This window comes from Heterodontus francisci, chromosome 27 (assembly GCF_036365525.1).
Source record: "Heterodontus francisci isolate sHetFra1 chromosome 27, sHetFra1.hap1, whole genome shotgun sequence".
NCBI classification, from domain to species: domain Eukaryota; kingdom Metazoa; phylum Chordata; class Chondrichthyes; order Heterodontiformes; family Heterodontidae; genus Heterodontus; species Heterodontus francisci.
Genome location: NC_090397.1, coordinates 16,068,361 through 16,081,562, shown reverse-complemented (window position 1 = coordinate 16,081,562; position 13,202 = coordinate 16,068,361). Strand labels below are relative to the sequence as shown.

At 45.7% G+C, this 13,202-nt stretch overlaps 1 protein-coding gene across 4 annotated transcripts in view; it reads right to left on the bottom strand.

The window, feature by feature from the left end:
* Positions 1-13,202, bottom strand: part of abcc9 (ATP-binding cassette, sub-family C (CFTR/MRP), member 9) — a 206,112-nt gene that overhangs the window by 64,140 nt on the left and 128,770 nt on the right. For all 4 annotated transcript variants that reach the window (XM_068058911.1, XM_068058912.1, XM_068058914.1 and 1 more), the window contains one exon: positions 8,983-9,215. In XM_068058911.1, coding sequence (XP_067915012.1) covers positions 8,983-9,215 — 233 coding nt within the window. The remainder of the gene's footprint in view (positions 1-8,982; positions 9,216-13,202) is intronic.

Below are 13,202 nucleotides of genomic sequence, written 5' to 3'. Positions count from 1 at the left end.
CCCAGGGGAATCCATGGCCTCCTGGCTCCAACCGCTCCACCCTCACAATCCTGACACTGGTCATCCGACACGCCCATCCTTGCAGTGAACCGCCTTCCAAAACCAATCAGAGAGCAAATACATTCTTCATTAGCTGATTGGAGGATTCTTGACTGTCAGTCAAATAGTCCTTTTTCCGCATGTCTGATATTCTTGTAACTAATAGATAGAAGTGAGCAAAGACATTTTATTACTGCCCATATGATTTTTCTCCTGGGTTGCCTGCAGCATAGGAACACAGGTACAGGAGTAGGCCATTATGCCCATTGAGCCTGCTCTGCCATTCAAACAGATCATGGATGATCATCTATCTCTATGCCATTTTCCCCCACTATCCCCATATCCCTTGATGTCATTAGTATCCAGATATCTATTGATTTCTATCTTGATCATGCTCAATGATTGAGCTTCCAGAACCCTCTGAGGTAGAGAATTCCACAGATTCATCACCCTCTGAGTAAAGAAATTCCTCCTCATCTCAGTCTTAAATGGCCTGCCCCTTATTCTGAGACAATGTCCCCTGTTCTAGATTCACCAGTGAGACATCTACCCTGTAAGAATTTTGTAAGTTTCAATGAGATCAACTCTCATTGTTTGAAACTCTAGAGAATACAAGCCCAGTTTCTGCAATCTCTCCTCATAAGAAGATTAGTTTTTAATTCCTGAAGACTCCAGGGCAATCCTGGAGGGTTGGCAACCCTAGATGTGAAGGCCTGACTAACCATTCTACTGGAAGATTCTTTCGAAGCACCCAATCACTGCGTGTCTTGCATGACAGAGGGCATGTCAGATTGTTCAGGAGACAGTGTTGCTTGTTTGACCGCACCTGCCAAGATGCCACCAACCAGTTCTGCAAATCTGCCAGGGAATGACCACGGGGGTACATTTGAAGACAGTGGAAATAAAAATGGGGAGAGATGTAAAATGGGCTGCCAGCTCACTATCACCTGTTTTACACAGTCACACAAAGTCAAGATCTACCCCTATCTCTACTGTGCATTAATTTCCAAACTTAAACTTAACTTAAATTAGATGATATACCTGTCTTATTTAATCACATTTTTACACATGGCCCATCCATCCAGTAGTGCAGGACGCCTTGGGAGCCACTTTGAACATCACCATCTACACAGTAATCTGAAGGAATAAATGAATACCCTTCCCCAGTTATGAAGCACAGATTTTAACGGCATTGATTTAAACAGGATGAAAATGGATGGCTTCTAAAACAAGTGGATAATCCACAAAGAACAAAGAACAAAGATAATTACAGCACAGGAACAGGCCCTTCGGCCCTCCAAGCCTGCGCCGATCCAGATCCTCTCGCTAAACATGTCGCCTATTTTCTAAGGTTCTGTATCTCTTTTCTTCCTGCCCATTCATGTATCTGTCTAGATACATCTTAAAAGACGCCATCGTGCCCGCATCTACCACCTCCGCTGGCAACGCGTTCCAGGCACCCACCACCCTCTGCGTAAAGAACTTTCCACGCATATCCCCCCTAAACTTTTCCCCTTTCACTTTGAACTCGTGTCCTCTAGTAATTGAATCCCCCACTCTGGGAAAAAGCCTCTTGCTATCCACCCTGTCTATACCTCTCATGATTTTGTACATCTCAATCAGGTCCCCCCTCAACCTCCGTCTTTCTAATGAAAATAATCCTAATCTACTCAACCTCTCTTCATAGCTAGCGCCCTCCATACCAGGCAACATCCTGGTGAACCTCCCCTGCACCCTCTCCAAAGCATCCACATCCTTTTGGTAATGTGGCGACCAGAACTGCACGCAGTATTCCAAATGTGGCCGAACCAAAGTCCTATACAACTGTAACATGACCTGCCAACTCTTGTACTCAATACCCCGTCCGATGAAGGAAAGCATGCCGTATGCCTTCTTGACCACTCTATTTACCTGCGTTGCCACCTTCAGGGAACAGTGGACCTGAACACCCAAATCTCTCTGGACATCAATTTTCCCCAGGACTTTTCCATTTACTGTATAGTTCACTCTTGAATTGGATCTTCCAAAATGCATCACCTCGCATTTGCCCTGATTGAACTCCATCTGCCATTTCTCTGCCCAACTCTCCAATCTATCTATATTCTGCTGTATTCTCTGACAGTCCCCTTCACTATCTGCTACTCCACCAATCTTAGTGTCGTCTGCAAACTTGCTAATCAGTCCACCTATACTTTCCTCCAAATCATTAATGTATATCACAAACAACAGTGGTCCCAGCACGGATCCCTGTGGAACACCACTGGTCACACGTCTCCATTTTGAGAAACTCCCTTCGACTGCTACTCTCTGTCTCCTGTTGCCCAGCCAGTTCTTTATCCATCTAGCTAGTACACCTTGGACCCCATGCGCCTTCACTTTCTCCATCAGCCTGCCATGGGGAACCTTATCAAACGCCTTACTGAAGTCCATGTATATGACATCGACAGCCCTTCCCTCATCAATCAACTTTGTCACTTCCTCAAAGAATTCTATTAAGTTGGTAAGACATGACCTTCCCTGCACAAAACCATGTTGCCTATCACTGATAAGTCCATTTTCTTCCAAATGGGAATAGATCCTATCCCTCAGTATCTTCTCCAGCAGCTTCCCTACCACTGGCGTCAGGCTCACCGGTCTATAATTACCTGGATTATCCCTGCTACCCTTCTTAAACAAGGGGACAACATTAGCAATTCTCCAGTCCTCCGGGACCTCACCCGTGTTTAAGGATGCTGCAAAGATATCTGTTAAGGCCCCAGCTATTTCCTCTCTCGCTTCCCTCAGTAACCTGGGATAGATCCCATCCGGACCTGGGGACTTGTCCACCTTAATGCCCTTTAGAATACCCAACACTTCCTCCCTCCTTATGCCGACTTGACCTAGTGTAATCAAACATCTGTTCCTAACCTCAACATCCGTCATGTCCCTCTCCTCGGTGAATACCGATGCAAAGTACTCGTTTAGAATCTCACCCATTTTCTCTGAGTCCAAGCATAACATTCCTCCTTTGTCCTTTAGTGGGCCAATCCTTTCTCTCGTTACCCTCTTTCTCCTTATATATGAATAAAAGGCTTTGGGATTTTCTTTAACCCTGTTTGCTAAAGATATTTCATGACCCCTTTTAGCCCTCTTAATTCCTCGTTTCAGATTGGTCCTACTTTCCCGATATTCTTTCAAAGCTTCGTCTTTCATCAGCCGCCTAGACCTTATGTATGCTTCCTTTTTCCTCTTTGCTAGTCTCACAATTTCACCTGTCATCCATGGTTCCCTAATCTTGCCATTTCTATCCTTCATTTTCACAGGAACATGTCTCTCCTGCACGCTAATCAACCTCTCTTTAAAAGCCTCCCACATATCACATGTGGATTTACCTTCAAACAGCTGCTCCCAATCTACATTCCCCAGCTCCTGCCGAATTTTGGTATAGTTGGCCTTCCCCCAATTTAGCACTCTTCCTTTAGGACCACTCTCGTCTTTGTCCATGAGTATTTTAAAGCTTACGGAATTGTGATCACTATTCCCAAAGTAGTCCCCTACTGAAACTTCAACCACCTGGCCGGGCTCATTCCCCAACACCAGGTCCAGTATGGCCCCTTCCCGAGTTGGACTATTTACATACTGCTCTAGAAAACCCTCCTGGATGCTCCTTACAAATTCTGCTCCATCTAGACCTCTAACACTAAGTGAATCCCAGTCAATGTTGGGAAAATTAAAATCTCCTATCACCACCACCCTGTTGCTCCTACATCTTTCCATAATCTGTTTACATATTTGTACCTCTATCTCACGCTCGCTGTTGGGAGGCCTGTAGTACAGCCCCAACATTGTTACCGCACCCTTCCTATTTCTGAGTTCTGTCCATATTGCCTCACTGCTCGAGTCCTCCATAGTGCCCTCCTTCAGCACAGCTGTGATATCCTCTTTGACCAGTAATGCAACTCCTCCACCCCTTTTACCTCCCTCTCTATCCCGCCTGAAGCATCGATATCCTGGGATATTTAGTTGCCAATCATGCCCTTCCCTCAACCAAGTCTCAGTAATAGCAATAACATCATACTCCCAGGTACTAATCCAAGCCCTAAGTTCATCTGCCTTACCTACTACACTTCTTGCATTAAAACAAATGCACCTCAGACCACCAGTCCCTTTATATTCATCATCTGCTCCCTGCCTGCTCTTCCCCTTAGTCACACTGACTTCATTATCTGGTTCCTTACAGGCTTTTGTTACTACCTCCTTACTGTCAACTGACCTCAATTGGTTCCCATCCCCCTGCCACATTAGTTTAAACCCTCCCCAACAGCGTTAGCAAAAGCACCCCCAAGGACATTGGTTCCACTCCAGCCCAGGTGTAGACCGTCCAATTTGTAATAGTCCCACCTCCCCCAGAACCGGTCCCAATGTCCCAAAAATCTGAACCCCTCCTTCCTGCACCATCTCTCAAGCCACGCATTTATCCTGACTATTCTTTCATTTTTACTCTGACTATCACGTGGCACTGGTAGCAATCCTGAGATTACTACCTCTGAGGTCCTGCTTTTTAACTTGGCTCCTAACTCCCTAAACTCTGCTTGTCGGACCTCATCCCATTTTTTACCTATATCATTGGTGCCTATGTGCACAATGACAACTGGCTGTTCACCCTCCCCCTTTAGAATGTTCTGCAGCCGATCTGAGACATCCCTGACCCGTGCACCTGGGAGGCAACATACCATTCGGGAGCCTCGTTTTCGACCACAGAACCGCCTATCTACTCCCCTTGCAATCGAATCCCCTACGACTATAGCCCTTCCACTCTTTTTCCCGCCCTTCTGAACAGCAGAGCCAGCCACGGTGCCATGGACCTGGCTACTGCTGCCTTCCCCTGGTGAGCCATCTCCCTCAACAGTATCCAAAACAGTATACTTGTTTTGGAGGGAGGTGACCCACGTCACCAGATTACCATCAAAGCAGTGATACAGTAGACATCTGCTTTAATAAAATGTACTTTGTGGCCCATTTTGTGTTCATCGAAGCAATGAAAAATAATGTTGCAAACAGAAGATTTATGGGGTCGAAATGTGTCTTTGCGCACTTGCACAAACTCAACGGTATCACTAGGACAGGACTAAAACTGGATGGCCTACTATACGCCCCACCTAATATTCAGTTCCATTGACTTCAATAGAATTGATTGTCGGATGGGTGAATTACAGGCAACCAATGCAATACCATCCAATAATATAATGTGCATCATTTGCACATTGACCATCGATATGCACTCACCGAGCGAGAATTTTAAAATGTCACTAATGTAGAATTATACATTGTTTTGTGCTGCAAATTTGAATCCATCCAACAACAACACTGAGACTGCCAACTCATTTCACTTAAGATCCTCAACAGCCATCAAATGGTGCAACTTTCACCTCATCTGCCTCGACAGAATTCACAGCCAGGCCACTGAGATTATAAACGATTTTTGACAACATTTAGTCCCAGAACCATTTACGTGGAGAAGTTAAAATCAAAATATCATCTTACCAATACTGTACTATTGTAATCATAGAATCATACACAGAGAAGGAGGTCATTTGGCCCATCTTGCTTGTACTGGCTCTTTGGTGGAACTATCCAATTAGACTTGCACCCCTGTCCTTTCCACATAGCCCTGTACAATTTTTCCCTTCAAGTATTTATCCAATTCTCTTCTGAATGTTACTATTGAATCTGCTTTCACTACCTTTCAAGTTATGCACTCCAGATCATAATAACTCACCGCGTAAGCAAATTTTTCCTCATGTCACTTCTGGTTCTATCGCCAATCACTTTAAATCTGTGTCTTCCAGTTACCGACTCCTCTGCCACTGGAAACAGTTTTGCCCTATTCACTATCGAATACGCTCATGATTTTGAACACCTCTATCAAATCTCCTCTTAACTTTCTCTGCTCTAAGGAGAGCAACCCCAGCTACCCTAGTCTCTCCATGTAACTGAAGACGCTCATCCCTCTCCATGTAACTGAAAACTTAACATTCTTTTTAAAGTGTGGTGCCCAAAATTGAACACAACACTCCAGCTGAGGCCAAACCAGTGTTTCATAAAGATTTAGCATAATTTTCTTGCTTTTGCTATCTTTTCCTCTATCAATAAAACCAAGGATCCATTTTTTTTTTTAAAAGCCTTCTCAACATGTCCTTCCACCTTCGACGATTTGTGTTCCTCCACCCCAGATCTCTCGGATCTTGCACCCACTTTAAAATTGCACCAATTTAGTCCATATTGCTTCGATTCATTTCTCCTACCAAATAATACTTTGTTTACCTTCCCAAGATTCCAATTTTTAAATAGTCCTGTTTTGGGGGTAAAATAGGCAATATCCATGTATAAAATTGATTTTCAATATGAAAGGCACTGGGGTAGATTTTGACATTGCTGCTGAGCTGTAAAACTGGTGTTGTACATCGCTCAGCCATTAGGGAAACTACCTGGTTTCCATTTTGGGCGCTTTCAATAACAGGCAACCAATCTGCAATGCTAGAATTTTGCTGAGACTGCAAGCTGAAAACCTATCCCAGTATATAAATCTAAATTGTTGTTGTTAACATTTGCATTTAGGGTGAATGCTATTTTGGGTTCATGACCATCTTTGAAAGCCCAACCTTCTAATTACGAATGTGCTCCCATTGATTCATTCCTACAGCACTTTATTATGAGGAACATAGAAGCAGGGGTCCTCATGCCTATTCCATCATGGCTGATCTTTATCTCAACTCTATTTACCCACCTTGGTTCCATGTTCATTAATAGTCTTATCTAACAAAAATCTATGGGTCAGATTTTTAAAGCCCGCTGAGTGCGGGAACAGAGGTGAGCACGATTTAAAGATTGCGTTCTCAGAGGTCGGCACTGGGACTCACCGCCTCCGGAATGTGACGCCATTTTTAAAGGGAGGCCGGCTGCGAGGGAACGGGTCAGGTGCACGCTTCCAATTAACAGCTCATTGAAGCGCTCATTAACAGGCTTGCCAGCAGCAGATTTTCATTGTTAAAGGCTGGGAATGGGGAAGACACCATGGGGGGGAATACAACAGGGTCATGAAGACTTGAACAATGTGGAGGGCCACGAGAGCTATGGGAAGGGCTGAATAAAATAATGCAGAGGTATAAAGTAAAGTTGAGTTACTTCAGATGTGCCTCAGTGTGGCCACTGCTGCAGCTATAAGATTTGCTTTGCTCAGTCATAAGTGGCAGGAATCCGGAGAGGGACGTGACACCACTGGCATCACAGGAGCAGCTGGGGTTGGCAAGGGTAGGCTTGGTGAACATACAAAGCCCAGCTGAGGCAGTTGAGATGGGAACAGGCTACTCGGACATTGGACAGAGCAGCCAGGATAAGCTGCGGCAAATGCAACCTCCTGGACAGCAGGAGGCCAGAGGCACACAGTGGGGGGCTGCAAAGGCAGGAAGCTGCTACTCATGACATCAAGTGCACAGCCTAAGAGTCAGCTACCTGCAAATGACAGAGTGCCAGTACCGTAGGAGGCTACGCCTAACCAGGCAGATGGTCTCGGTACTGTATGTTCTGATCCACAATGACCTCAGACCTCAAGGCCCCCATTGCAAATCCTTATCTGCAGCCCTCAAGGTTGCTGTCGCACTGAACATCTATGCAACTGGGTCATTCCAGGGATCAGCTGTAGACCTCGCATCTCGCAGTCGGCATTTCCTCAGTCCAACAGGCAGATGCCCATTTCGGGAAGGCAGGAACTACACCTGCTTTGACATGGAGGGGCCTGTGCAAGCATGGAAAGCATTGGGTTCAGCCTCCATCGCTGGATTCGCTTAGGTGCAGGGCATCATCACTTGTGCTCATGTGGAAATCAAGGCCCCAAGACAGGCCAGTGAGATCCATCAACAGGAAGGGCTTCCACTCCCTCAATGTCCATCTGGTCTGCAATTACAAGAGCTTCCTCCATGTGTGCACTCGCTTTCCTGGTAGCTGCCATGACTCCTTCATCCTCCGTCAGTCCAGGCTGCTTCGGTACTTCACGCCACCCCCCAAAGGGCATGGATGGATCTGAGGGACAAGGGAAATCCCTTGAAGAGTTGGCTAATGACCCCTGTATGACCGCCCGGGACAGAGGCACAGAGGCGAAACAACCAATGCCACCAGATCAGTAGGCCAACCATTGAGCAGGCCATCAGGCTTCTGAAGATGCGATTCCAGTGCCTGGACTGTTTGGGTGGCACCCTCCAATATCTTCCTGCAAGAGTCTGTGTCATTCTGGTGGTCTGCTGTGCTCTCCATAATATGGCCCTCCAGAGAGGAGTGGACCTTGAGGACAGTGAATCCCTGGAAGAAGACAGCTTATCAGGGGAGGAGCAGGAAGTAAGAGAGAAGAGGAAGAGGGAGCAGAGGGGGATAACACTGAACAGAGAGGTGCCCCTGCTGCACGACAATGTGATCTCCTCCTGCCACCCTCTGGGAAGAGGACCTCCCTCACGGACCCCAGCATTAGATCCAGGTTGGCATCAATGAAGCGAGGGTCTGCCCTGCCCCTAAGTGACAGGCCTCCTGCTCCCCTGTGACAGCTCACTTCCCTCTGGTGCAGTGGAAGGCAGATCTCCCCCTCAGGACAACCAGCAGCCTCAGTGATGGCTGCCGTGGGAGTCTACGTGAGCCCCTCATTTGATCTGACCCACTGCCATTTTCAATCTCTCTGGCTCTAAGAGGTCAGGGAACCCGTCTCCATACCAATAAAGAACTTCCCCATTTGAAAATTGCAATCTGAATCAGCTTCCCACAGGAGGCAGGTTTCTGACCCAAAACCAGTCCCACTTCCTGTTTCCCACCTCCATAGCGAAAATCCAGCCCTATCAGTCTGAATTGAGAATTTTCTATTGACCCAGCCTCAACAGCTTTTAGGGAAGAGGGTTCCAGATATTCAGTCAGGTTCCTTACCTTCTCAGTCGTTGTGCTGCTTTCGTTTGCTTGTTTTGAGCTTGTCCACCTTGCTAGCCAGTAGTCAATGGCTACCATGACAGAATGTTTTAGCAACTTGGAGATAATTAGTAAAAAGAGCAGAAGGAATCCTCCCGAGGTCAGATATCTCCAGAAAGCTCGCCAAGGCATTTTTGTCCGAAGCCTCATTACTGTTGACATGTTATCTTCCTCATCATCTTCTTCATCCTCCTCTATACACAAAGGAGTGAAGGAAGAAGAATTACATCAATATCTTCACCTTGAACACAACTGATCAACTCCACACTGTATATTATCTAGTTATAATTATAAAACAGTGAATGAGCACTTTTTATAAGCTGGAAATGTTAACCAAAGCAAACAAAGGGATCATTTGATAATATTTCAATTGTGTCATGCAGGCCCCCACCTGCCAAGAATGAGGAATATTAATTTCACCACATGAACATTAATTTTAAACTGTTACTGGAGTGAAGAAAGAACTGGTTTTTAAAAAAACGCACAATGGATCCTTGGCTGGAGAGACATTTTTGCATATTAACAGACAGTACTTGGAAGGGACAAAGGGGCTGCTCCCTGCTCCAATTTAATCCACAATGAACTTTTGATTAGCAGACGTTGAGGGTGGAGGAGCTCACATACCAGGTTGACTGCTAAGATGGCTGAATACACAAATGGACGTGGTCACACCCAATAGTCACATGACTAACCTGCTGGGCAATCTGAGTTTGTTGAATTTGAACTTGCCACAGAGTTTTGAACAGGCAGAAAGCTGTTTGCTCCTGGGCTGAGAAGACCTCTCTTCAGCCTGCTTTCTCACGGAACTCCAAGACCCATTGAAGACACATGAACCCCAAGAGAGAAAAGTCTCCTACAGCGAACAAGATTTAAGAAGAATACTGGGCCCCAATGAGAATCAAGATCCACCTACAAACGAGGACTCTTCAGTGAGCTCGAAGCACAGTAACAAACCCCCTTCAGAGACTGCCTCAAACTTTTTCACTTTATTTTTCTTCTGCTCTTTTCAGTCCCTATTTGCATGTGTGTATCGCGTGTGCATGCTAGCATGGGTGCATCGTGCATCCGTAGGCGTTAGCTGAATTAGAGTTTAAGTTTAAGTTTAATAAAATTTCACTTTTCCTCTTTAAACCTGAGAGAACCTGGAATGCTGGTTTCTTTGCCTTGTAATTGGAAGATGGTGAACAAGGATTCACCAAAGGGGAGCTCAAAACACAGTGTGTTTAAAACAAAACCCTGTTACAGTAAGACCAGGTGAAGGCTGAAAGGGAACCCCTAGACCTCTTTCTCATTGGTTGTTACAATTGTAATGCATTACCTTTATGATAGTGGAGAAAGGGGAGAATTTTATATAGGTTTGATCAACATTTATACAATCACATACAATAATCTTATCAAAAATCTTTTGTTATCACATTGTTTACATAGAAACCCAGGATTAGGAATAGGTCATTCAGTCACTTGAGCAAAAGCAAAATAATACAGATGCTGGAAAACTGAAATAAAAACAAAAAATGCTGGAATATTCAGCAGGTCAGGCCGCATCTGTGAAGAAAGAAAGAGTTAAAATTTCAGGTTGATGACCTTGCACCAGAATTGGAAGAAGTTAGAGATGTAACAAGTTTTAAGCAGGTACACAGGCATGAAAAGAGGGAGTGGGGGGTGGGGGGTGGGGGGGGGGAAGAACATAATGGAAGGTCTGTGATATAGTGATATAGAGAGATTAAATGACAAAATGGATGATGGTGCAAAGCAGAAGAAGATGGTAATGGGACAAATGAAAAAACAAAAGATGGGTCCTGAGGAAGTGTAAATGGAAACAGCAAAATATTAGCAACAGCTGCTGTCTAATAAAAGGGGGCTGAGGCTATGATCAGAAATTGTTGAACTCAGTGTTGAGTCCAGAAGGCTGTAAAGTGTCTAATCGAAAGGTGAGGTGTTGTTCCTCAAGCTTACGTTGAGCTTCGTTAGAACAGTATAGGAGACCAAGGACAGAGATGCCAGACTGGAGAGGGGTGAAGAATTAAAATGAGAGGCAACTGGAAGCTCAGGGTCACGCTTGCAGACTGAGCGGAGGGTTCTGCAAAGTGCTCACCCAATCTGTGTTTGGTCTCCCCAGTGTAAAGGACACTGCATTGTGAGCAGTGAATACAGTATACTAAATTGAAAGAAGTACAAGTAAATCGCTGTATCACCTGGAAGGAGTATTTGGGACCCTAGACTGTGGGAGGGAGGAGTTAAAAGGGCAGGTATTGTCCAGAGCTTGCATGGGAAGGAGATGTAGTAAGGGGAGGGGGTGTTGGTGGTGATTGAGGAGTCGACCAGGATATCACGGAGGGAACAGTCCTTCAGAATGCTGAAAGGGGAAGGGAAGGTGTGTTTCATGGTGGCACCATGCTGGAAGTTGTGGAAATGGCAGAGGACATGGGAGGTAGGTGGGGGTGGAAGGTGAGGATGAAGGGAACCCTATCATAGTTCTGAAAGGGAGGGGATGGGGTCAGAGCAGAAGCGGGGGAAATGGGATGGGCACGATTGAGGGCCCTGTCAACCATGGTGAAGGGGAATCCTCAGCTGAGGAAAAAGCAAGACTCATCAGAAGCGTTGGCATGGAAGGTAGCATTGTCAGAATAGATGCGACAGAGATGGAGAAACTGGGAGAATGGTCTAGAGTCCTTACAGTAGGTTGGGGGGGGGGGGGGGAGGAAGTGTAGTCAAGTTAGCTGTGGGTGTCAGTGGCCTTATAGTGAATATTTGTCCATAGTTTATCCCTAGAAAGGGAGACAGAGAAATCAAGGAAGGGAAGGGATGAGTCAAGGATGGACCATTTGAAGGAGAGAGAGGGTGGCAATTGGAAACAAAGTTGATGAAGTTTTCCAATTTGGGACAAGAGCAGGAAGTGGCACTGACACAGTCTTCAATATGCCACAAAAAGCGATGAGGCAGGGGGACTGAGTAGGACAGGAACAAAGAACGTTCCACATATCCCACAAAAAGGCAGGCATAACTAGGACACATACAGGTATCCAAAGCAACACCTTTTATTTGGAGGAAGTGAATGAAGTTGAAAGAGAAGTTGTTCAATATGAGAACAAGTTTAGCTAGGTGGAGGAGAGTGGATGGAAACTAGTTGAACTTTCATTCAAGGAAGAAGCAGACAGCACTTAGGGGGATGGCAGTGCAGAGAGATTGAACGTCCATGGTGAAAAAGAGACGGTTCGGGCCAGGAAAATGGAAACTGTTAAAGTGGCAGAGAGTGTTGGAAAAGTCACAGGAAGAGACTGGACAAGGGGAAAAATACATGTGAGATAGGAAGAAATCGGTTCTTTGGGGCAAGAACAGGCTGTAACAATGGGGTTGCCAGGGCTGTCCTGTTTGTGGACCTTGGGAAGGAGGTAGAAGAGAGCTATATGGGTTAGGGGTCTATGAGGTTGGAGGCCATGGAGGTAATCTCACCAGGGGAGATGAGATCGGTGGCAGTTTTGGAAATAATGGCTTGAGGTTCGGTGAAGGGGGTCATGATCCAGGGGGAGGTAGGAGATTAGCATTCAGTCTCTGCAAGGTAGAGACCAGTTCACCAAACAGCAACAGCACCACTCTTCTCAGCAGGTTTAATGAAAAATGTTGGGGTTGGACCTGAAGGAACAGAATGTTGCAAAAGCAGACAGAGGTGGATTATTGTGAATGAGAGGAGCAGAGAAACTGATATGGTCAATGTCACGTAGGCTGTTCCTAATGAAAAGATCTAGAAAGGGTGAAAGGCCAGAGAGAGGAATCCAGGTGGAACAGGAAGTCTGAAGATGGGAGAAAGGGTCTGCTGCGCAGGGGGAAGACTCCTAGCTAAAGAAGTGGATGTGGAGGCAAAAGCGACCGAAGAGGAGCTCGGCACATGCCAAACTTGAAATTTGAAAATCAGGTGGGGGTGATGGAACTGAGGCCTTTGCTCAGGATTGGTTGTTCAGGGTTAGGGAGGGGACGGTTATAGGGCATAGCGAAATCACAGCAAATGGTGAGATTGGAAGAACAGCTGGGGTCAGCGTAAAGTGAAGGGGAAGAAGGATCTGGAGTGGCCATTGATTCAAGAATTGTTGAAGCTTGCGATCCTTGACACCTGAGAGGAAGAAAAAAAGTTTTTTGTTAAAGCGCCAAAAGAGACGAAGGATGAAATGGAACTTAAGACAGAG